At 38.9% G+C, this 23,922-nt stretch overlaps 1 protein-coding gene across 6 annotated transcripts in view; it reads right to left on the reverse strand.

Annotated features, from left to right (window-relative positions):
- The window catches only part of ALK (ALK receptor tyrosine kinase), a 317,869-nt gene that overhangs the window by 200,482 nt on the left and 93,465 nt on the right, over positions 1 to 23,922 (reverse strand). For all 6 annotated transcript variants that reach the window (XM_072035464.1, XM_072035463.1, XM_072035462.1 and 3 more), the window contains one exon: positions 9,847 to 9,966. In XM_072035464.1, the coding sequence (XP_071891565.1) occupies positions 9,847 to 9,889 (43 nt within the window). In that variant the 5' untranslated portion in view covers positions 9,890 to 9,966. The remainder of the gene's footprint in view (positions 1 to 9,846; positions 9,967 to 23,922) is intronic.

The following is a 23,922-nucleotide window of genomic DNA, read 5'->3' on the forward strand; positions in this document are numbered from 1 at the left end:
AGTCCCTTATTTCTTAAAAAAAAAAAAAATAATAATAATAATAAAAAAAAAATCTATAAAGTGTTGAGTCTATTAAACTTTGCACCAAAGCCCAAATGGACAAAAGAGCAACCAAACACTGAACTACGTTTTATAGAAAATACATCATTATTACTGACTAGTTCAGTTACAGGAACACCTTGATTAGTATGTTCATTAAGGCACTGTCAAATAAATAAAAGGAGGGGGAGGACAGAAAAGAAAAAAATACACAGCTCATGCAAGGGTATCTTCGACAGAACCCACAGAACAATGGAAGCGGAAGCCCAGACCAAGGAAAACACACAGCAAGAGCAAACATTTCAAATCAGACGCTTCATTCTTTGTGGGCTTCTCTCCCTCAACAGTCTTATGTATTTTTATAAGCTTTCTTGTGGTCACTGTTTGCTTCCATTTCTCTACCATCAAGCTGCTGGGAACAGAAGCCTTTGTGCTTTCTCTTACCCTCCTGTCCCCATGCAGAGAAGGTTTTTGTGGACATCCACATGGCTCTCTCATTTTCAAGAACCTCCTCAAAAGAGAACTGTATATTGTTTGTGAAGCATGTAAAACACCAGGCTTCTGACTTACGACTGGGACACTTTAATTGGGATATGTCATTAAATAAGTTATCACATTTAGTGTTATGACCCCTGAAAACAACTAAAGCTTCCATGTGAAGTGGTTAAAATAAAGAAAAGAAGACAAGTAGCAATACTATTTCCTTCCCTTGCAATGAACAGCCTACAGAGAAGTGGACATCTCACATGCTGGTTGTGGTCAAGCTGGAAGGCCTTTACAACAGATTACTCCTTGAAAGAAGAGGAAGCTATTCACATTGTACATCTTAAGAGCACCTGTGATTTAATGAAAACATACCTGCATCTTTAACAGAACTCAACAGTCCTCCCACTCCTCTCCCTACACCACCAGAATATCTGCATTCTTCATAAGCTCTTATTTAAATTAATCTCACATCAGAACAAAATTTCACTTCTACTATCTTATTCAGCACAAAGAAATGATGACAAAGAAATGCTATCTGATGCAACACAGCAGAAGGCAATACAAACATAATCCGGTTTTCCAAGCCTAATGTGAGTTAACTTCCCATCCCCATGCTTTCCATCTTTTACTACATCTTTCACACTGTTATATACTTTATACAAAAAAGCATTATATGTAATACAAATGTATATAATTTATATACTTTTTTTCTACTGACAAACTGTTGTTGGTGTGGTAGGTGCTGCAAGACCATATAAACTACATCTGCAAGTAAAGAACCATCATAATATTTGAATTAATTCCACAAATCACCTTTCTTTTTTTTTTTTTTTTGCCTCTACTGAAGAAAGGTCTTTCAGATTCCTTTTTGACTTTTGTCATAACATGTTTAAATGCAAAACCCAGTGTACTTTTTTCTTGCCCAGCTAAGCATACAAAGTAGTCATTTGCTTGTGGAAGACAAATAAAAGCCACTCTGCCCATTTTTGAAAAACAGCAAACTCTGCAGGAAAGATAATTAAATATGTTAAACACAACCTCCTCTGATTATTTTTTAAACCTACTACCAATACAAATTGACTAGATGCAGAGCTTTAAGACTTGAACAGTGTAGCTAGATAGTCAAGTGTTTTTTGTTTATTTCTATTAAAGAGATATCACAAAGACTTATATCCTGTGTATGCACAGCTATACTGACATTATAGACCCTAGAAGCTCTACAGGAACTTAAATTTAAGCAAATTGCAAAGATTCTTTTTTAATATATTGTTAAACAGCAAACCCTTGTCCAAGAATCTTTCGCATTTTCATCCAAAGGACACTAAAGAAACAGGATAGTTTAATTTATTAAAGTCTATTTTATCTTAATTACTCTTTTAAAGAGGAAACAAAACATGATGTTTCTAATGAAATTAAGGTAAACACCTGTTTAAGAAAGGCTGTAGACATAAATAATTTAATTTTCTGTTATTTAAAAGTGTGTAGGATTCCAACCATAGACTGAAAAGAAAATTAAGCTACTATCTGACCGAAAAGCCAGTGGCATCTGTGTATGTCTGATGATGTGAAGTGTCTTGTAAATGCTTCAATTTATTTACTTTAATCAAAGTAGTCATCAGCAATAATTTATGCACAAGCAACTAAAATATCTGGCAACCACATCTGTTTTAATTAAACTGATTAGAATTTTCCAATAAAATAGTGAGTTAACAGTAGTTTAAGCAATACCCCAAAACACAGTAATCTGCCAAAAATATCCTTTATATTGCTTCAGGTCAGATTATGGATCATTCACTCTTAGGATCATTTTAGATACTTTCTGTAAGCATGCCTCACAGAATAATGTTTTATTTAGAATTATAATAATTTTACAGAGATATAAACTGCCTGTTCTTTTTAAGAAAATGTTCTTTCTTCACCTGATCAATAACAAATTAGGCTTATTTATTTTAAACCAAGCCTCCGTTCAACTACAAAGAAAACTTACCAGCAGGTACTTTCCTCTGAGAATGCACTTTTGTTGTTCTACATTTGTCTGTATTAAAAGGGTCCTTTTCACCCCTGGTCTTTTGGTTTTCACAAATCACTCCTCTTTGTTACTCTCAGCTGAACACCCTTTTGAAAAGGCTTGGTTGCTTTCTTACTTCACTAAAATAGACAAGGGAGAGAGTAGAGGTTCTCTATTCCCCAAAGAACCAGCTCAGAGATGCGAATCCCAAGTGACAATAATCAGCTTAAATATGACTAATTTGTACTACCCCTACAGATACAAGTGCACAATGTAGAGGTCACTTACACTGATCAAAATAGGACCAGAACCTTCCTCAAGCGTACACCTTCTTCAGTAGCAACAATCACAGAAGCAGTGAGGAAACAGGTAAAATATTTTTGCACAGGATGTCCCTTTTTATATAAATACTGTCAGATAGTCTTTGTGGATGAGACAAAATTTAAATTGTATAGTAGAGATGTGCTCTGCTGAGTGAGCTTTGAGCCCTCCCTCAGTACGTGCTAACCTCTGTTATACTCATGCTATGAGGCCTATAAGCTTTTAATTTATGACAGGGAAATGACAAATTGATTTTCCAGTTATTAATCCCAGGGACAAAGCCAGTTCCTACAGCCTTTCCCCATTCCTTCTGAGTAGAAAAGAGCAAAAGGCATTCCATCGAAGGGTCTCAATTTCCTCAAGACATTTCTATCCACTGACACAGAGTTATATGTGTGGGGCGATGCAAGGATGCCTGCAGTGGTGTTTCTCTCAGAAAATAGAGCTTGAACAGGAGATTTGGAGCTCTCAGGCTGTCAGTTCAGCAATCTGCTGAAAAGTTAGAAGGAACTTGTGGAAGAAGGCACAACAAATAGACAGGGCCCTTGGAAGTGAGCGCTGCCCCACTGGCACCCGCCGCCATTTTGTGAACCCATGGCCTCGGGTGGGTGCATGGCCTCTGCTGAGCCCCAGAGTGGTGCAACGGCTTGGCTCTTTGGAGGCAGGCAGCATACAGCTGGGCCCACACCTAGGGGTAGCTAAAAGAAAGATATAAAACTACTGCAGGATCTAAAGTAGGGTAACAAATATGGTGAAGGGTCTAGACAGCAAGGCATATGAGGAGTGGCTGAGGTTACTTGGTTTGTTCAGCCTAGAGAAGAGGAGACTGAGGGGAGACCACATCATGGTCTACAGCCTCTTCATGAGGGGAAGCAGAGGGGAAGCTAGATGTTAGGAAAAGGTTCTTCACTGAGAGGGTGGTCGGGCACTGGAACAGGTTCCCCAGGGCAGTGGTCATGGCACTAAACCTGCTTCAAAAAGTTCAAGAAGTGTTTGAACAATGCTCTCAGACACATGGTCTGATTTTGGAGTCTGAAGGTGGACTCACTGGTCTCTGTGGGTGCCTTCTGACTCGGGATATTCTTTGATTATACAGCTGGGATGTGTCCTGTAGGCTAACTGACCAGAGGTATCCCAGTAGGGCTAAGTGAAAGCAGTCCCCAGCATCTCCCCCCATTTGCCTGAGCCCCCACCCCTTTCCAGGCAGCACATCAATCCTGTCTCTCTGCACAGGCCCCTTCCCCACCTCCTCTCACCTCAGAGGCTTCCCTGCCCCTCTGCCTCCTGCTCACTGCTGCAGGAAATCCCTTCAACAACAGGGCAGAGGCTTAGGAGGCCGCCCAACAGCCATTGCACAGCCTCGCGGCCCTGGCAGGAGGCCAGGCTGGTGACCACCAGTGGGTGTCTACAGGTGCCTGTCCACGAGTGCTGCATGCGAGGAAGGCTCCAGCCTGACGGGTCCGCACGCAGCACAGCAGGCTTGGTTCCAGCACACAGCATCACAGGAGTGAGTCCTGGCAGGCTTCAACAGCACAGCTTATCCACATTGAAAGCAAAACGCCGAGGTTTCCCTCAGGAGGTGCAATTGAAATTAAGATTGTATTCTGAAAAAATAAAATAAAAAATTTTGGAGCGTTGCCCAGCAGGACATACAATGTCACTTGCTCTGCAGAGACACGGCATCGACTGCCGGGAAGAGAGCTCAAGATCCCGACGCTCCGGCTTCCGAGCCAAGTGTGGAGCGTGCTGCCTTCCTCCCTAGGGAGCTCAGTGCTCTCCTAGTGCCAGAAGCTTTTAAATTAATCCCCCGAGGGAAGCGAAGCAACAGCTGGATGAGCCACATCTTAGAGAAAATTACAATAATGCAAAGATTTGTTTATTAGTTAAGTCAATCTTTAAAATGACAACATACGTTTTATATCCACCTGGTCCTTTAGTGTACACCAGGGACTGAATCACCAAAATCTTTGACAGCTGCTTTGTTTGGTGGAAATCGAGCTACATAAAAGAGCCAAGACTCCTTTATCAATCAATTATAAGCACAGTCTTTCGAGACAGCTACAGAAATAAGAGCGAGGAGCGGGTGTGGGTAGCACAACCAGCAACAGTTCTGATTTTCATTCCTCCCACTGTGAAAAGTGACAGAGCTCATCTTCCACGCAAGAAATACTTGTCCAGCACATCTCCCAAGCATGCAGCAAAAACAATAGATTTAAATGCATTTCTAATGCCTGTTCTGAACAAAAGATTGAAGTACTGTCTAACACTGATAGTTAGAAAACATGCTTCAGTTGGCACAAAACAGCAGTTGGATGGAGTGTCATATTTTGACAATTCATACAAGGGACCTCTTGCATGAAGTTTGAAAGATCCCTAGAGAAAATGAATACTTGAGACACAGGAAGAAAAGACATTTGTTGTCTTGCTGTGTATTACTCTATTACTTAAAAAATATTGAGCTGTCATTGCATATTATCTGTGAATGAAAAGAGGATATAAGAAAAAGAATAACTTGAAAGAAAGTAAGATTTTCTCCCTAGTAAATTTTATTTTCCTTTCTTGCTCAACATAGCCTTCAGCTTAGTTAGGGACAAACTGCTTTCCTGTGATTTTCCTCCCCGTGGACTTCAGTGCCATTACACATGGTAAAAACACCACCTAATTGTTGAACAAGAATTTGTGTGCATGTATATGGGGTCACAGCATCTGCTATTTTATATGCAGCAATTCCATTAATTTAGTGTAACCATTGTTGATCGAAGTCTTGCTCTGTTACATTTATAACCCTATTCCCAAAACAGTGTTAGAATACTTTTAAGATTGCAAAACGCTTTCTTTGAAAGTTAGGGTATGTTTGAATTAAGGTGGTACTTCACTTTTACACTACCTTTAATAAAAAAAGCATTGATTCATTTTTCCTTTGAGACAAAGTATTACTCTGCTCATTCCTCTCCTGACTTTATCTCACCTTCCAAGCTGGAATTTGTTGTAACTATTAGTTCATATCTATGCTTCTCACTGCACCATGCAAAGCCAAGTATCATGATAAATTTATCATTCTGAAAATGTCCATATTAGTCTGATTTATTGTAGATGCATAAAACAAGTAGTCATGGGAACATAACTGTAGCACAAACTCATCTAGCTGCTGCCCTCTTTTGTTTGACAATCAGACTCATTGCGTTTCCTGTCAGCAGTGTTTAACTGGCATTCAACTCACGTGAATGAAACAGTGTTTTGAATGCATGCTTATGAATACTTGTTCAGCAAGGGCATTCAGCCTACCAGAGAAAAAAATTAATCATCTGATACCTCATTGAGCAGCAGCCATGTCACTGAGCATCATATACGCAATGAGAATGACCCCAAATCACACCACAGTAAAATTAGTCTGATACATTTTCTTTTTTAGCAAACCCAATTTAGGAAATCATGATCTCTTCACAGACAAGTGTAAAAAGAAAAAGAAAAGAAAGTGTAAAAAAAAAAGTCAAATCAGTTTGCTGAAGTCACAGAGCTGAGTGAAATTATTAATAAGTTATTAATTGAGCCATCCTTTGGATTATGCTTTTAGTGCCTATTAAATCAAAGCTGTGAATAATTATGCACTCTTGAAGGTATGTGCTCCTCCTCTGCTGAACTCACCTTTTCAAGCACGCTAGTCATTTGATAGCTGAATCTGCACTTTTCCCCTGAGTTTTATTCCCAGTTGCCTTAGGAGTCCAAAACATCACTATTACCTTTAGTTCCTAAATTTCAGGGGAAAAATATCTGTAAACGAGATTGCAAGTGTGACACGGCCCAAGAGAGGTATTCCTGTCTTTTGTGCAAAGCTGGTACAGAATGGATGAGAAGTTCAGCTGCTACTGGGGGACCTGGTAAAGACACACTCAGACAGCACAACTGGGTAAGAAGAGCTGAAAAGTAAAAGCTGTCTGCAGCTTTCCAAGCAGAAATAGCTATGTTTATGCCTGTTATTCTCAGAAAACGTGTTCTTCTTTCAAAACAGAATTTGGATGGGATTAACTGCATTTGATTTTTTTCCAGTTGGTAGCACTTTCTGCATTTGCCACCATACTCTGCCAGAATCATGCTCAAGGTTTGGTGTTGTTGACTGCCTGGGGGCACATAGAGGATGGGGAAGAGAAAGATTTACTAATGACATGAATGCTTCCAAGCCTTAAGGGGTGCCTGTTGTCTGGAACCCCTGTTATAGAAGTTTAATCGTTTCTATGCAGAGGACAATTTTTTTATACAATACCTGTACAGAAGAGAAAATTAATATTCAGCCAACCAGGACAAGAAATAAAATACGTGGCTGGATGCAGTTAATCATGTAAGCCTTAGGACAGGGTTCCATCAGTGCTGCAAATGGAGGGCTAATATGCTGCAATAAGTCCACACAGGCAGAATGCATTTAAAATTTGTACTAGCTAAACAGTGTATCTCAAAAAGAACAAAAATAAAATAAAATAAAATAAAATAAAATAAAATAAAATAAAATAAAATAAAATAAAATAAAATAAAATAAAATAAAATAAAATAAAATAAAATAAAATAAAATAAAATAAAATAAAATAAAATAAAATAAAATAAAATAAAATAGTGATTTAAAGACGTCTCCTGCCCTGCAGGTTAATTTCCCAGGTAATTTTGATTTTGTGTTTCTTTAAATCTGTTTTCTGCAAGGCAGGAGGATGAAGCACCTCTGAGATGTTAGATGATTAATCAGTGCTTGGATAGAGACAAATATAGACACTCAAGAAAAGATGGAAAGAATCATTGTAAATGCTTCACTCTCAAAGCATCCTGTTGTGCCAGTGATTATCTTTTGGGATTGCTGCATATAGTTTCAAAGACAACATCAAGCATTGTTCCTGTCAGAACTGGTGTGGCTGTCCATCAGAATGTCCATTCTGAGTGAAGGAAGAGAGAATTTAGTTTGACAGAGGAAGAGGGACCCTGCATTTCAATTTACGAAGCCTTTCAATCAAAAAAAATGTATCCAATAGTGGAATACAAGAAAAAGGTAATTGGACAACTTATATTTTCCCACTCCAGCAATGTCAGTCAGTTAATTAGACAGGTCCCATCAGATGATGAGGGTATTTTAATAGATGTTTTACTGAGCACTCTATAATCTCAGTCATGGCAGAACTGGAAAAACACTCTACTAGTAAAATACTGTTGGGTTTTATTTCTGCTATTGATTTATTGTGTCATTTTGGATTAACTGCTTAATCAGCAGGCAGGGGTGGTCCTGAGACAAGGTTACTAGCATAGAAGTTGGATAATCTAACTTTGTCTTCTGCATTGCTCTGCTGAATCCCTGTGTGACCTTCAGTGAGCTTCTTGGATCCAGAGCTAATAATCAGCTGCTGAAAGGCACAGTTTACATCCCTCTCATGGTTATCACATTTCTGAAAAGAAATTTAGATCCTTGGAAAATTTCTAAGAAACATTCAGGTGCCTAAAAGCTTTCATTGTGCAGAGGAGTAGGGAGAAGTTTTAAGAATTGCTCTTTCAGGCTCGAACTATGCTTACCTGCTCTAGTCAACATACACACAGCAGTTCTCCACATACTGTGTATCTGAAGTGGCAGAAAAGTAGAGCAATGCCATGTGGTGTTCTGGTCTGAAAACATTGACAGCTACTGCTACCCCTTTAATTTACAGGAGGCTCTGCCAACTTAAGGTGCAAAGCTAGCAAAAAACATGACTCTTGCCCCTCTTCCAGATTCCCCCCTAGTTTCAAGGTGCACATCCTGAATTATACCTTCTGAAGGAGAAAGCTTATAATTGGAAACTGGTATTTTCTATAGTAAGTATACTAGTTAATGTTTTGGGGACCTTTTAAAAATAGAACACAAAGCAGAGGAGTATGTTCATCCAATTTTGAAGCACTGATTAAAGATCGTATTTTGTGTAACACATCATCAAATTCCTGCCTTTGCTTCCAAAATAGATGATTGGAATGTGGTAGAATTTGGTCCCATGCAGCCAGCTGAAATCATAATAAATCATTTTTGCTTAGATGCAGTACATTTATCTCCATGTGGCGCTATCAGATGGAATTGATGCTTTTAGATTTAAGAACAAAGTCTTCCCTTAGAATGGTATTACTGAGAATCTAAGAGTTTAGGAAGAAGTAATAAAGGATAAATTAAAAATCATCCTTGCAACTTCTAAGAAAGCCAAGCGGGAGAAAAAGATTGGACTACTGTCCCTTCCAAAATGAAATTCATGTGTCCTCATCGTTCAAGCAGATACAACAGCTAGGAGCAGATATTGTATGCCAGTGGAAAGAATATATATTGCACACATAAAAGGCTGCAACATAAATTTGAAGAAATATGGACCTCCTTCATATAGGTAGGTCAAACTTTTCCCTCAAGCAGATAATTACAGGCTTGGGGTGAGTAAATCTTATTAGCTTCTCAGTACCTTAACTCTTCTCATAGAGACTGGTAATAGGCATATAGTAGACACGTACTACTTCAGTGCTGAATGTGCCTGTGGTTTGCCAGGAAATAGGTCATACCAAAAAAAAGATAAAAACAGATTCCCTGATTTTGGAAAAGTTAGAAGTTGTGGAAGGAGATGCCAAGGACAACTGATTTTGCTACACAGCTCCTCTATTTATATCACTGGATTCAAAGATACCACCCAAATATTTGAAGTATCAGTTTGGAACTTTTTTTTTTTTTGAAGGAGCAGGGTAGGCTGGGGCAACCCAGGTCATCAGAAACCTCTCTGAGGATGGCAATGGGCCAAGTCCAGCTCTTCAGAAATGGTGTTCTTTGGCCCATAAACAGGATTAGGGAAGGCCCCAGGGGAAGCTGATAAGGGACAGTAAGGTTTATTAGTGCCCCCAGGGGATGACAGGAGGGATACTGTATCACGGATTGTTTGATTGTTTTGCCCCACAATTATATGAATATCCTTAAGCAATTAGTTACAGCCTCTTGAGGAAAACATATACATGCTACTTACTGTGTCGTCCTCTATGGGAGAAGAAAGGAGATGTATCTCTCATGACCCAGGTCAAGTTCCAAGCAGAGAGACCGGGGGGAAGATGAGGGCTGTTTGTTGGGAGATCCGGACTGCTCAGACCTTACATTAAAAAAAATAAAATAAAAAAAATATAAGCATTACATATGACATAGTTGCTTGTATGCTACACATTAAGTGCAAATATCAGCTTATATATTGTATACACTGAGTACTGATATTAAACTATTTCTTGGTCATTTTTTTACTACCAAATAAGTCTGTGTTCAGGGAAACTGGAGATAAATTGCTTTTCTTAACAGAGTTACCATCACTTAGAAAAACTGTCAACTTTAGTTCCACACAGATTCTAAATTCTCAATGACCTTTCCTTAAATTTATTTATTCATAAAGTCTTGTTAGCATTCAGACATCCTGTACATGGAAGAAGCAAACATACACAGCTCCTGTTCAACAACCCTATGCATCTAGGAGATGCGTTTGGGGATCAGAATACTGCACTGACCCAGAACATGAAAGTATCTGTACAAAACTGCACTAACTGTGCAAGACCACAGTGATCTTAGAGGTGCAAAGAGAATCTGAAGTAACACGCCAGGTCAACGTGAAATAATATAGGTTTGAAAGCACAGATTTGCCCTGTGAATGTTTACAGTGTGTTTTTTTTCTTTCTTTCTTTCCTGAGGATAACAGGATCTTGAGTATGCTCCTTTCATTTTTTGAACTCTTCAGGGGAAAGGAAGGATTTAACTTTGTAGAAATACAGACAGGCAAAACTTGTCTTTGAGAAACTTGATGCAACAAAATAAACCTGTGGCTTGCTGATATGTTCTGATTTCTCGGTGAAGCCATAAACAAATTGTTGTTCAGAAAGAAAAAATAAAAAGAACTATTAAATTGATCTATTAAATTTTTTGTCAAGCAAGAACAATGCAGATGCTGGCTTGAAGTACTTTAGTTTAGATACAATGCTAAGCTTTGCTATAATAGAAGAAAAACAATATAGTAATACCTCCCAATAAAAGTTTGGTAAAATTTTCTGTAACAAAAGGAATTAACTTAGAGTGATAATTAATTGTGTCAAATAATCATCCTCCTGAATGGGTAAATAATAATGGATAATAACAGAAACGTTTAAGGGGATAATAGTAAGCAAGGTAAATGGCTAAAGCCTTGGCAAAAACATTGCTTTGATTCTGCTAAAGCTCTGCCACTTCCCTCTTTCACATAAGAAAAACTTGAAAATTTCAGAGGGACTTGTCAGAAGCTTAAGTACCAAGTGTTGGTTGAGCCCTACCTCATTCTCAGTGTATTCTTATTCTTAGCAGTCCTGTAACTGAGTAATGGTAGCAAAAACAAAAGAAAAATAACTATTTTTACTTAAGAACTGCAACTTGCTCGTTGCTTAAAGCAATAATCTTCAAGATAAGAATGAACTTTGTGCTGTTTTGTAAGCCATTCCCAAAAATTAATAACCCTAATGGCTCAATTAAATTTGGTCTCTATGCTACGTTACAGTATAATCATAGAATTATAGAATCATTTAGGTTGGAAAGACCACTAAGATCATCAAGTCCAACCATTAACCTAGCAAAATGAGCCTTTTGTCCCTACTAGTATGCTTTTTAACCACAGAAAAAGAGTTTAGACTTGTAAGGGAATGTTTGTGCCCCCAAAATTAGGGTATGGACCTCAAAATTAGGGTTTGGACCTAAAAATTAGGGCTTTGGCATTTTCAGCTTTGGGGGCTGGATCCTAAAACAACTTTCTGATCCCTCAGAATGGGTGTTTGAACCCTAAAAAGAGGGTTTTGGCCCTAAAATTGAGGTCATAGCCCCTAGAATGGGGCTTAAGGCACCAAAAAAGAGCATTTGTCCTCTCAATTAAGGCTTTAGAACCCCAAAATGAGGATTTGTTCCCTAAAATGAAACTGTGGGCCCTAAAAATGTGACCTGAATCTGAATACTTAAGGTGTGGGTGATAAAAAGGTGGTTTTGGATCCCAAACGTAGGCTCAGGATCATGGATCATGAAAATTATGGCTTGGAGTCTAATTACAAGGTTTCAGTTTATAAAATCAGCCTTTAGTCCCTATTAATACATTTTCTAGCCACAAAAAATAGAGGGTGTAGAGCCGTAAGAGACTGTTTGTGCCCTAAAAAATGATGGTTTGAACCTTAAAATGAGGCTCTGAACCCTAGAATGAGGCTTTGGACCCTGGGAACGATTCTTTGAACCCCAAACCAACGTTCTGGGCCCTAGGAAAAAAAAAAGGTTAGGAACCTGAAATTAAGACATTGGCCACAAAAAAGAATGTTTCAGAATCCAGAAAAGGGGTCTCTGGACACTAACATGTGTCTGTGGACCCTAAAAATGATTCTTTGTACCCAAAACTGAGCCTTTGGGTCCCAAAAAGAAGGCTCTGGTTACTAAAACAAAGGCTTTGGGTCTGCAAAAAGTGATTGGGGGTTGGATCCTAAAATGATGCTTTGATCCCTCAAAGTGGGTTCTTGGATCATAAAAGGTGGCTTTGGGCCCTAAAATTCTGGCCTCATCTCCTAGAATGAGGATTTGGGAAATAGAAAATTGTACCTGAAAAAGGCAACTTTGCACCTTAAAATGAAACTGCGGGACCTAAAAATAAAGCACTGTGCCCTAAAAATGACAGCCTGGGCCTAAAAACTGAGGGTGTAAGCAATAAAAAGACAGATTTGGATCCAGAATGGAATTGCAGGGCCCCGAAATATCCCATCATCGTCTAGAATTTAGCAGAAAAAAAAGATGAGGCCAGTCATTTGAGGGTAGATAAGAAACCTAGTGTACTGCCTTCAACTGTGAGTAACAAAGTAATAGGCAACTATGGTATAAGCTTTACATTGGATTTTCCTTCTTAACATGAAGACATAGTTGACACATCTTTCAGTAGCTCATGATATACCCTGATGTGGCAAAAAATGTCAGGATCCATTACAATAGATATAGATGCTGCTAAAATAGATTTCTTCCTACAAATGTGTTTCACTTTGATGCTAGTATAAAATAATATTTAAAAAATAATAATAATAAAAATTGAGCTCCTGTAATAAACTAGTTTTAATATCAGTGGACACAATAAGTGTGTTCGTCTTGATGTGAGATGTCTAATGAGTAACAACATCACTGTAATATAACATCTCCATCCAGTAACACTCCAAAACAAGGAAAGATTTACAACCTTAACACAGGTCACAGGTCTTGCACAAACAACAACTTTGGGGCCTGCTTACCCCTACAAGACCCAAATGAATGTAGATATCATGCATTTAGCATTGGTAGGGAGCCAAGTCCTGGGATCTGAATCCTGTGAAGACACAAACCTGAAACCCTACCTGTTCCCCATGGGAAAATAAGCTGAGAGAAAGTTACACAGATGCATTCTTCTCTTTAACGCTGCAGCCATGGAACTCAAAATTAAATCACTGCTCGCATCCTGACCACCCTTACTTAGGAATCAGGAACTCAATGATCAGCTGCAATACCGTAGATTCCCTGGCACTCCTCACTTTCAGAAATATGCCTCTGACAACTCTAATGCAATACATGTCTCATTCCTCAGAAATCATGCCAGCCTTCAGCCTCATTTAAGTGGATGTGTTCCCTCTGTCACCACTACATAGAGTAAACTGAGATAAAAAATAAAGTTGAACATCTGAGCAGAGAATACAAGGCAGTCCAGGCACCTGAATCTCCCCTCTATCAGCAGTAAGAGCTGCAGAAGAGATAACATCAAAAATTGGAACTCTCTCTCTCTCTCTAACTCTCCCCCTCCCTCTCTCAGAATAGAGTTACTGCAATTCATTTTAACCTAATAACTCATTTTTTTCTCATATTCCTTAGGATTAATTTTGTAACTTCATCTCAAATGATTTGCTTGGGCTATTGGTCTGAACTTGAAGACAAGAAGATTGTATCAGAAGTTATGAATCTTTCCCAATTAAGTTATCTTCAGAGAAAGATGCTGGGTAAAAGGTTTTTTGTAGCCAAGAGGCTACTCTTCACAGCGAGGAGTGATTAGATTTCAGAGTGAGCTGTAGGTTAGGAATAGGAGAGACCTTTCCTCTTCCACCTCCAGGGTATTTTATGACCAGAAGGGTAATTACAGGAGACCTGCATATCAGCTAAACAAATGCTTCTTGTGCAGCAATGGTAATGTAAACACAGAGTACACTGGAGCCATTTCACAAGATAATTTTTTTTCCCCTCTTTGAAACAATTAATATTGAAACCAATAAGCACTAAATTTTTTTTCCCTTTCTTTCTAAACCTACTAACCTCCCATTATGGTTGTCTGCACCATGGTGCTCTATCACTTGTCAACAGTAACCCTAACCTTTAAAAAAAATTAATGGATTACCAACTAGAAACTGACAGCTTCGTTTTTAGTAGCCAGCCATTTGGTGAGGTATAACAGAAGTTTTTTTGATATTCCTGCCCTAAAGGAATATCCAAGGCCAAAACCTGACCCAAGGTACTCAATCACAGCTAGAAACATGCACCTGAAGAGAACATTTGACATTTCTGTTTTTAAACTCGTGCAAAGGAATTTCCTTAGGGGATGTGAAATTCATTCAGCTCACCATTTTGGTTTAAAAAAAATAAATAAATGTTTCATATGTAGGGAAGTCAATCCTCAAGGCCACAAATTCATTAAATAAAATATTTATGTATTATTTTAATGAAAAATACCTCTTTAATAGAATAAGCCTGCATGTTCAAATAAAAATGGAAAAACAAGAAAAGCTTTCTACCCTGGTCATTTTAAAACAAACTGGATTTTTCCCTTTTTCTCCTTTTCTGGGAGAAGGAATGAGTATCCCCAGCCATTAACATATGGAGTTTTCTAAGTTCTGTGTAGTGTAGAAACGTAACAGAATTTTTATTGAAACATCCATGCTATTTTTAACTAAGAACAACAACTTCAGGATATTACTCCCTTTTGATATTGCTTCATTACCCTGTAGATAAGCTTCCTCACTGTGCTGAGCTGTATTATTCCCAGTTTCTCAGAGCTAGACCTCACCAAAGATGCATCCTAGCAGCAAAATAGGAAAGAAAGCTTTTTCCAAGAAAAATACTAAAAACACATTGAGAATCAATGCAGGCAACCCAATATCTTTGTGCTTGGGGGATGCGTATCTACCTTTGTATATAGAGTTGCAGGGAGATATGTCCTTATTACTATTCTGTAAGATATTGGTGGATCTGAGGTGACAAATGTGTATTTACCTGTCATTTAGATTTCACAGTTGCAACAGATATGAAGGTTAATAACTGAGATCAAACCGTATTTTCAGTGACATCTATATCTGGAATAATATCTCAAAATCATTCCTATTTGTTTGCATGGAAATCAGAAGTCAACCTTAGAAGTATTTGTGGCTCCTGTTTGTAACAGCAATCACTAAAATATTTCCTAGCAAATTACATGCTTAGAACCAGCTTCCATTAAGATCTGCATTTTCTAGTCTCTGGGAAAGTCTGACATTTCAAGAAAAGACCAGCAGGATTTTCAGGACTGCCTCTGTAATAGCTGTGAGTGTGCACCCTGGAGAACCTTGCTAAAGGATTTCCGAGCTCCTGGCTCCACAAAAGTTCCTAGTTTCAGATTTTATGGGGAAAGGGATGCAACTGGGGAAAAAAGATTGCCTGAAAATTCCCTGTAAGCTTAGAAAATCAAAACTAATCCTCACGATCACACCAACAGTGTTCATACAGCCTCCCTTCTTCCCATCTGCAAACACAGTCATCATGAATTCTGCGAGAACACTTCATTATATCAAGGTGAACAAGCAACACCAAAGCCAGCAGCCAAAGTTAACACTTTGTGAATGATCCATAGACTCAACTATGTTCATAAAACCTGCTGTCTAAATGTCACTCAAGCAAAAGTCAAAATCTGTTTGCAGTTAAGGCAGAGAACCAGGCAAAGGGCAACCACTTTCCTCACAGTTTCTTGTTCTGAATAGCTGGCGAGCTTTACTACGCTAATGGATGGATGGATTCCAGGGTTTATTTTTACAAACCTTTTCTAAAGTAAGAAAGTGTTCACTTGACAGTCTGTCAAGTTTATCTTTTTCAGATGGAAAATATATTTAATAATGCATTATGTTACAATGATTTTATGTCATCTCGAAAGCCTGGTGAATACAAATAAACGGTAGTATGTGTGTCACCAAACACATACCCGAATGCTGTGGAGAAGAAATTTGCATTTAGTGGGCTGTAGCAGATCTGCAGGGATAGGGAATTCAGTGAGACACACTGCGTGAGGCAACAAGTGATCAGCAATACTGACAGGCAGATGCTTGATGAGTACATTTGGGAATAGCAAATATTTCCTGTACATGAAGCATATGTTAGTAATAAAACTGTATTTAACTCAGCAACTGTGAACTGTGTTATCATTCTGGTCCTACTCTTTTTTTTTTTTTTTTTTTTTGTCTTTTTAGTGCTTATTTAAAATTTTCCATTTACTCTCTTCTGCTAGAAATGTGTCTTTTTGTTTGTTTGTTTGGTTAGTTGTTTTTTTTTTTTTCCTTTTCACAGTAAATACTAACTTTTGATAGAAGAAACTAATGTCTCAAAAGTGACTAACTGAATCAGAAATCAGGTGCACCATGACCTCCTACTTTCCTACCAGGTAGGCACTCCCTCCAACAAGTACATCCATGGACATTTATTGATGCAAGGAAAGTCTGTGCTAAGTCTAGATATGGTTGGCTCAGCAGATCTTGGATGGAAGAAGAGGAGCATGAAGTACCCAAAATACAATACCTTGAAGACATCATGACAGGGAAATATTAAAGAAGTATCATGTGTTGTTGCTCAGTAAACAGAAAAACTAATTTTCCTGGTAAAAAATGTAGGTGAAAATAACGATGTTGTTTTCTTTGCAGATTTCTGTGAATTCGTAGCACTTCTATATGTGTTGTGAAATCTAAAAGCTTTTAAATTTCTACTAGTGGCATGACAAGAGCATCAAAAACAATTACAATGACCAAGCTTATACTCTACCTAGCTCAACTAATATAGCTTAAAAATATACTGCCATCTAGAGCATATTACTGCATTTCAAATGCTCTGTAGCTGCTGAAGACCTACCCACTAAGACACCACAAGTGGGCACTAATAAAGTGTTTGGGGTTTCAATTACAGACCAGACTAGGAATGGCTTAAGGTTGTTACTCATCTGTGCGTGTACAAGAAACCTTTAAACAAACAAACAAACAAAAAAAAACACACAACAATATGCTGATCTTTGCCTTAATAACCATTTATAACACAAGTAAGCATCTCTGTGGGCAACACGGGAAACAAAGAAGTGAGCATTGGTAATTAAACTGCTCCTAGCTAGAGTTGGTCCCCATGTTGGCTGAGGCTCTGCGTGAACTTTTCCTGCCAGTCTAGCCTGCAGTTTTGCTAAACAGCGGGGAAAAGCCCCTTAACAGCAAAGTTTCATGTACAAACACATATTCCAAATTTTTGGATGCTTGCACATATTATCACTTCGAGATATTTTAGGATCACAACTGGAAAAGGAGCAGGGGGTGGGGCACAACTTCTGGGGCTGCACTATTTCAATACAGGGCAATGCTTGTCCTTATCTTTGTACTGATAACCGATGTGCCTGAATTACTGACCAGGTATGCTGTGAAAACCAGAAGCTGTTACATCCATCTGTTTCCTGCAGCACAGAAAGACCTGCAGACACTGCAGACATCAGGGAAATGCAAGATAAAGCCCGTGGAATTGGTAACCTTTCTGCTGAAGTGCAAAGAAGGTTTGCTTCAGGTTACAGATATTCTGATATTTTTTCTGTACCTGTAAAAATAAAGTGATCTTTCCACTGTTCGCTGGTGTATTTGTCTACTGTAGTTTATAAAAACCTCAAGCAAATAACCAAGAGGCAGTGTTTGTGTTTGGTCCATGTGTGTCAACATTAGAGATTTCCTCCATTAGTCCCTGCTGGACTGGCCCCTAGGACTCTACAGTGGTCCTAAACCAAGGAACTTGTGAGCAGTTTCCTACCTGATACCAGTATGGTTCTTACCTTTCACAGCTGGAGTCTGGTTCCCATGCCCTCTCAGTGGCCATCTATCTGCATGTCTCATATTGCTCCCCTATATGCACTTTCCCTTATTCTGTACCCAATTAATTTAACCTCTAGAAAGCACAGCGGCCAGGCTTTCAAACAAACAAGCAAACAACAACAATAAAAAACAGCAGTTGTCCTGACAGAGTTTTAATAATTCATTACACATACTGGCTTCAAACCATATAGTGCCTTTACTTTTGATTTGTGCACGGCTACTTCCATATTCAACACATACATACAGCTAGAGTCACTTATCTCTTAAGTAGTGGGATTAAGGAAAAAGAAAAAAAGAAAGCCAGGAAGAACCTCCTACTCTATGTACACCTAAAACCCTCTTTTATAGTACACATAATGTGTACTATACCGGAATACATACAAATTTAGACCTCTAGGCAGTTATCAGCTTAAGATGGCTGCAGATACCTCAGTACTCAGTGGCCTGCAGTTTCTGCAAATATTCATAAAATCTCAGCCTGTTCTCAACATCTGTCTTTCGATTTTTGTCTCTTGTTTTCAAAATAGGCATTCAATTCTCAATTTTTGTCTCTGTATTTCGTAAGTTCCACACAAAAATTCCTTGAACATTTAGATGTTGAGGGGATGATTATTTGAAGGTTTAGGCGCAGATCTGAACCTCTTTGGTCTGCAAGAGTCTGTTCAAACTCAGAGCAGAAAAGCTACATGACTTGCTAAAGACGCCTTTGTTGACCAGGAGGAAAATGGTGGTGACTCACTTCTCCAACACTTTCATACCACGTCACTACCTCTGGCTCTGGATACATTTAAAACAAAATTTAGAGAACACTTTTTATTTTCATACATAGCAACAAAATGCCACTCTTCCAGTTCTAATCTATCCACAATTACACATGGCCTGAGCATTTAAATCCCTGTCGGAACTGAACTAAAACATCAAGCTTGGTTGGGGGTAGAGGGGAAAAATGTTAATTTCAAACAACAATTTCCTATCTGAAGGAAGGAGGAACTCTCTTCCTGTTATTCCTAGTACAGACAATAATAATAATAATTTCAGAAGGCCCCAGTTATACCTGAGTTAATATGGGGGAGGTGTGTTTATTTCTCTCCAGTTGATTTATTCAGGCTTCCCCAGAAACTCACATTGCCAGTATCCCACACTACTGTTATATATATGCCTTTCTTTTGCAGTGTGCTGTGAGAAATGCTTTTTGGACATGTGTACCATCCTTCTTCCTCAAAGAGCACAAGGTATTGTCCAAAACATTAATGCCTGCTACATCTGGCAAAATTCCACCCCAGAAGCAAGCCAACCTTTTTCCATTGCTTGGAACCATCAAATAATCACAGCTGCAAATGTTGGTCAATAAGTAATTGGTATATGGAAGAAAGCAACATTCAGCATTATCTTTTACTCATTATTATCACTATTACTGTTGTATTATTGCTTCAGTAAAAGGAGGTAAATTCTGTTTACTGCATAAGCAAAAGATAATGCTGACAGAAGGCTCAATAATGGTCCCACATGCAAAAATGCAAATCCGGGGGCTTTCTATAAAATCAGACATCCTAATATTTCACATTTAAAATAGACCACAAGCAAAAGAAATAAAATACAGAAATTTCAGATAAAAATTGAGATTTCATATACAAAACAGACTGAAGTACTGAAGTGTACTATAATTAATAATAGCATTTTATTGTTAAATACTGAAGACTCGCATAGAAACTGTGATTCCACTGAACCACACAAAGAGAATACCTTATGAAAATGACTGTAGCTCTAGAGACTTTGCCCAGTTTTAATATACAAATAATTCTGAAACTTTGCAGTCCAAAGCTAGTATTTTAGAAGAAACTTTTCAAATGTGCCTGCTGTATCAAAACATAAAGTTAATACTTTGTGGAATTACATGAATCCATGCATATGTACACCAGACACAAACTGTTGTCAGTGCCAGTTATGACTTTCCTGCCGATTACATGGCTAAAACCATTTATTTGCTGCACTAGGCATTTCTATTAGATATAATCCTACAGAATAGCAACAAACACGCAGGGTGTTTCCATACTACAGAAAATACTAGACATTGTTATTTGCAGGCAAACTACATTATTCCTAGAAGCAGCAGAAGGGTGTGTTGACTATTTCAATATAAAACCCACCTGTCTTGGCAGTAACCATAAAAACTAGTGTATATTCCCTTCACTAGGAAAGATGGCAATGTGCTTATGTTGCCTAATTTCACCGCAACATTTAATTTTACTTAAGGTAAAGGACATAATCTCTGGAGATAACCTGATTATTTTTTTATTATTTTTTCTTTTCCTCTGCTGTGGCAAAATTTTGCTCTGTATAGCTGCTCTCCAATGAGCCTAAGTGCTAACAAATCCTCATTATTCACATAAGACAGGTGAGCAATGTTGTAAAGCAGCTGATGCAAACAGCTACCACTACCTTCTGCCAGATAGTCCAAGTGGCAGTGATTTGTGTGAGGGACAGAATTGTTTCCTTTGCTGATGAAGGCTGTGCTGCTGTGGGTACTGGCTTTACACAGCAAAGGTTTGGTAGCAGGGAGGCTGCAGGGGTGGCCTCTGTGAGAAGAATCCAGCAGTTGCCCCTTGTCAGATCAGAGCTGGCTCCAAAAGGGGCCCACTGCTGGCCAGCTGAGCCATTGAGTGACGCTGGTCAGGCCTCTGGGAGAGCACATTTGAGAAAGGGGAAAAATAAATAAATAAAACTGCTTCCTGTAGCGGAGCAGGCTGTCCCCTTGCAGCCCATGGGTCCCACATGGAGCAGATCTCCACGCTGCAGCCCCCCCATGGGTGGAGAAGCCCCCGGTGGAGCAGGTGGATGTGGCCTGGAGGAGGCTGCGGCCCATGGAGAGCCCCCACAGGAGCAGACCCCGGGCCGGAGCTGCAGCCTGTGGAGAGGAGCCCATGCAGGAGCAGGGGGTTGGGGGGAGCTGCTGCCCAGCCGTGGGGGCCCGTGCTGGAGCAGTTTGCTCCTGAAGGATGGACCCCATGGTCCGGAGCCGTGTGGGAACAGTTCTTGAAGAGCTGCTGCCTGTGGAAAGCCCACACAGGATCAGTTTGGGAAAGACAGCATCCCATGGGATGGACCCCATATGGAGCAGGGACAGAGAGGGACTGTGAAGGAGCGTCAGAGAGGAAGCATCAGGGACTGACTGCAGCCCCCATGCCCCTGTGCTGCCTTGGGGGAGGATGTAGAAAGATGGTGGAAGGGGAAGGTGTTTTTAGTTTGCTTTTAGTTTCTCACTGCTACAGTCTGAAAGGCAATAAATTATATTAATCTCCCTATGCTGAGTCTGCTTTGCTCATGACAGTAATTGGTGAATTATCTCCCTGTCCTTATCTCAACCCTTTTCTATCATATTTTCTCTCCCTCTTCCTTTGTGGAGGGGGAGTGAGAGAGCAGTTGCGTTGGAGTTCAGCTGCCTAGCAGGCTACAACCACCACACCATGAAGTCCTACCTCTCCTTATATTTTGCTTTTGCTATACACAGGATAATCCAAAAGAGGACCTTTCTCTTTTCACTGTTTCATTTTCCTAGATACTGCTACTGCCTTCCTTATCTGTGGCAAAGCTGGGGAGAAAGGCTGGGCTGAAGAACAGGCCCTTAACTGAAACCTAAGGAGCTGTAAAATAGCTAGGAGTGGACATAAACCACATAGAAAAAATAGACAAAACAGTTTTTGTTTTTTTTTTTGCAGAATTATGTACCTATTATGTGTAAGAGTACTAGGAAACCATTGGATTAAATGACCTGCCCAAATTCACAATGCAAAAATTAAAAAAAAAAAAAAAAAACACAAACAACTCCTGTTTTCCTCTTCCCAGAGGTCCCCACTTCTGATAATCCAGCCCTGTCTCTGCCAAATGACTTTACTCTCTCTTGTGAAAATGAAATTCTGTGTATCCAGAACAAAGCCAGTATGTTGAAAGGACTTTCATCTGCACAAAACCACAACAAAATAGAATAATGACCAGGCATATCTAGCAAGATGGTAAGATATTTTATACAGAGTTTTGGTTTTCATTTTTCCTGGAATACGTGGCTGTCTAAATCCTTTCCTGTAAGAAGCGAAATACCTAGCTTCTGTTCCCCCTAGAACCTGCACTATTCAAAATGAATTTCCCAAAGTGATTACCAAAAGGCCTGTAAGAGAAATGATTACAAATGGCTGAGTTAACTGCTCTGGACAGCCTCATCAGTCATCATAACGCAGTCTCAGCACAAGACTCATCAGGACAGGCAAGTTGTCATGACAGATGACACCTCTTTAAGAAGACTTCCTCCCGTGGCTTTTTCCCAAGAAAGTCCTCCTTGGATAAGGTGCTTGCAAATAATGGTCCTTAAGCAATAATCAAGGAGGAATCATTGCCAGCTGCCTTCACTGAGCTGCTTCAGTGTTGGGCTTTTTTTTATTTTGTAACCTTTATGCTCTGCGTGTGGAATGTTTTATCTGCATGCGTGTCTTGGAAATCACTGTACTTTCGGCAGTTGCTTTAAAAGTGATTTTAGAGCTGATGAGTGACAAATTAGGAGAGAGAAGGCCAGGAAAGGCTGAGACAGCACTGCTAGTCTCCAGTTACTTTTTCATTGCCACCCCCAAGTGCTGTAAAACAATTTGCAATCTATGTATCTTTTTCCTCATCTAGAAAAGGAAGAGTGTACCTATCTGTCTGCTGTGGAAACTGGTAAGTTGAATTTTTTGAGTTATACAGAACCTTCTGCAAGAAGCACCATAGTAATGCCTGTTATAAATAAAAGCCAACTAACTTATTGTTCCATGGATAATGTTTCATGAACTGGAACTTGAGAGAGCTAATTTCATTCCCATCTCTTCTTTTCTGCAATGAGATCTAAGATAAATTGTGCAGTTTTTTCTTTTGCATTTTTTTTTTTTTTTTTAGTAGTAAAATAGAACTAATGATGCTCTGTGTTTGGGAATCCTTGGCTAAAAAGCAGTAAATATCTTGATGAAGAAATTTCTAAGCAAAGTTTTCAAAATACCCTTTCTCTTAAAATCTATTGTTTGCTCTTCCTGTGCAGTATTTACCGTGGCGAGGGCAAAAAGCTTGTTTAAGAACAGTTGGCTTCTTAATGACACACATCTCAGTCACAGTAACAATTTGCAATGAACAGTTTGTTTGTGAAATTTGGCACTTGTTGGCTGATTTCAAACTGTTCACGGACAGACTGCAGTTGATGACTACTTAGAAATTACTCAAATATTTACTAGGAACAGATTTCAGCCCTTGGGGGGTTGTTTGTTTGTTTTGAGTGGTACTCCAGCTATGCAGCAGTTGGTCTGTCAAATGCCCATGGTACTGAATAGGTGCTGGATCTGAGAAGATGCCTGAATTTCTGATTTGCAGAAAACTTCAGGGTTTCTCTTTCTTTCTATTCCATATGTTGGAATGAAAAAGAATAAATAATAATTAAAAAAAAAAATCTTATACAAGAAAACAGTATGGAAATGAGAGCTTTTTTTGAAAGAATTAAAATTCAAGCAGTTTGTGCCAATTTTACGCTAAAGTATCCCATAGTAAAGTTGCAATTGAAATAAATGACCCAAATGCTTTACCATAGTATAGTCAAAACATTTCATTTTGATTTTCTCCCAGCCTGAAAAAGTCCTTTGTGTAGGACAGCATTTTGTGTAAATTGATGCATTCCCATAGGAAGTCTTGTTTTCAAAATGATATTTCCTGGTGGAAAATCTGACATTAGAAAACAAGTAATTCTAATTCCCGTGTATCTGACAAGATATCACTCTGCTCTGCAGATGCCAAGCACCTCTCTGGGAATCCTCTGACAGGGAGCTTGATCTAGAAAAGACACTCAGCTTGGCCGAACTGACAAAACTCACTATGAATCAATAAGGTCTTAGAAAATTTAGCAAACAGCAAAGCACAATGAG

Source organism: Anas platyrhynchos, chromosome 3, assembly GCF_047663525.1.
Source record: "Anas platyrhynchos isolate ZD024472 breed Pekin duck chromosome 3, IASCAAS_PekinDuck_T2T, whole genome shotgun sequence".
Classification (NCBI taxonomy): Eukaryota; Metazoa; Chordata; class Aves; order Anseriformes; family Anatidae; genus Anas; species Anas platyrhynchos.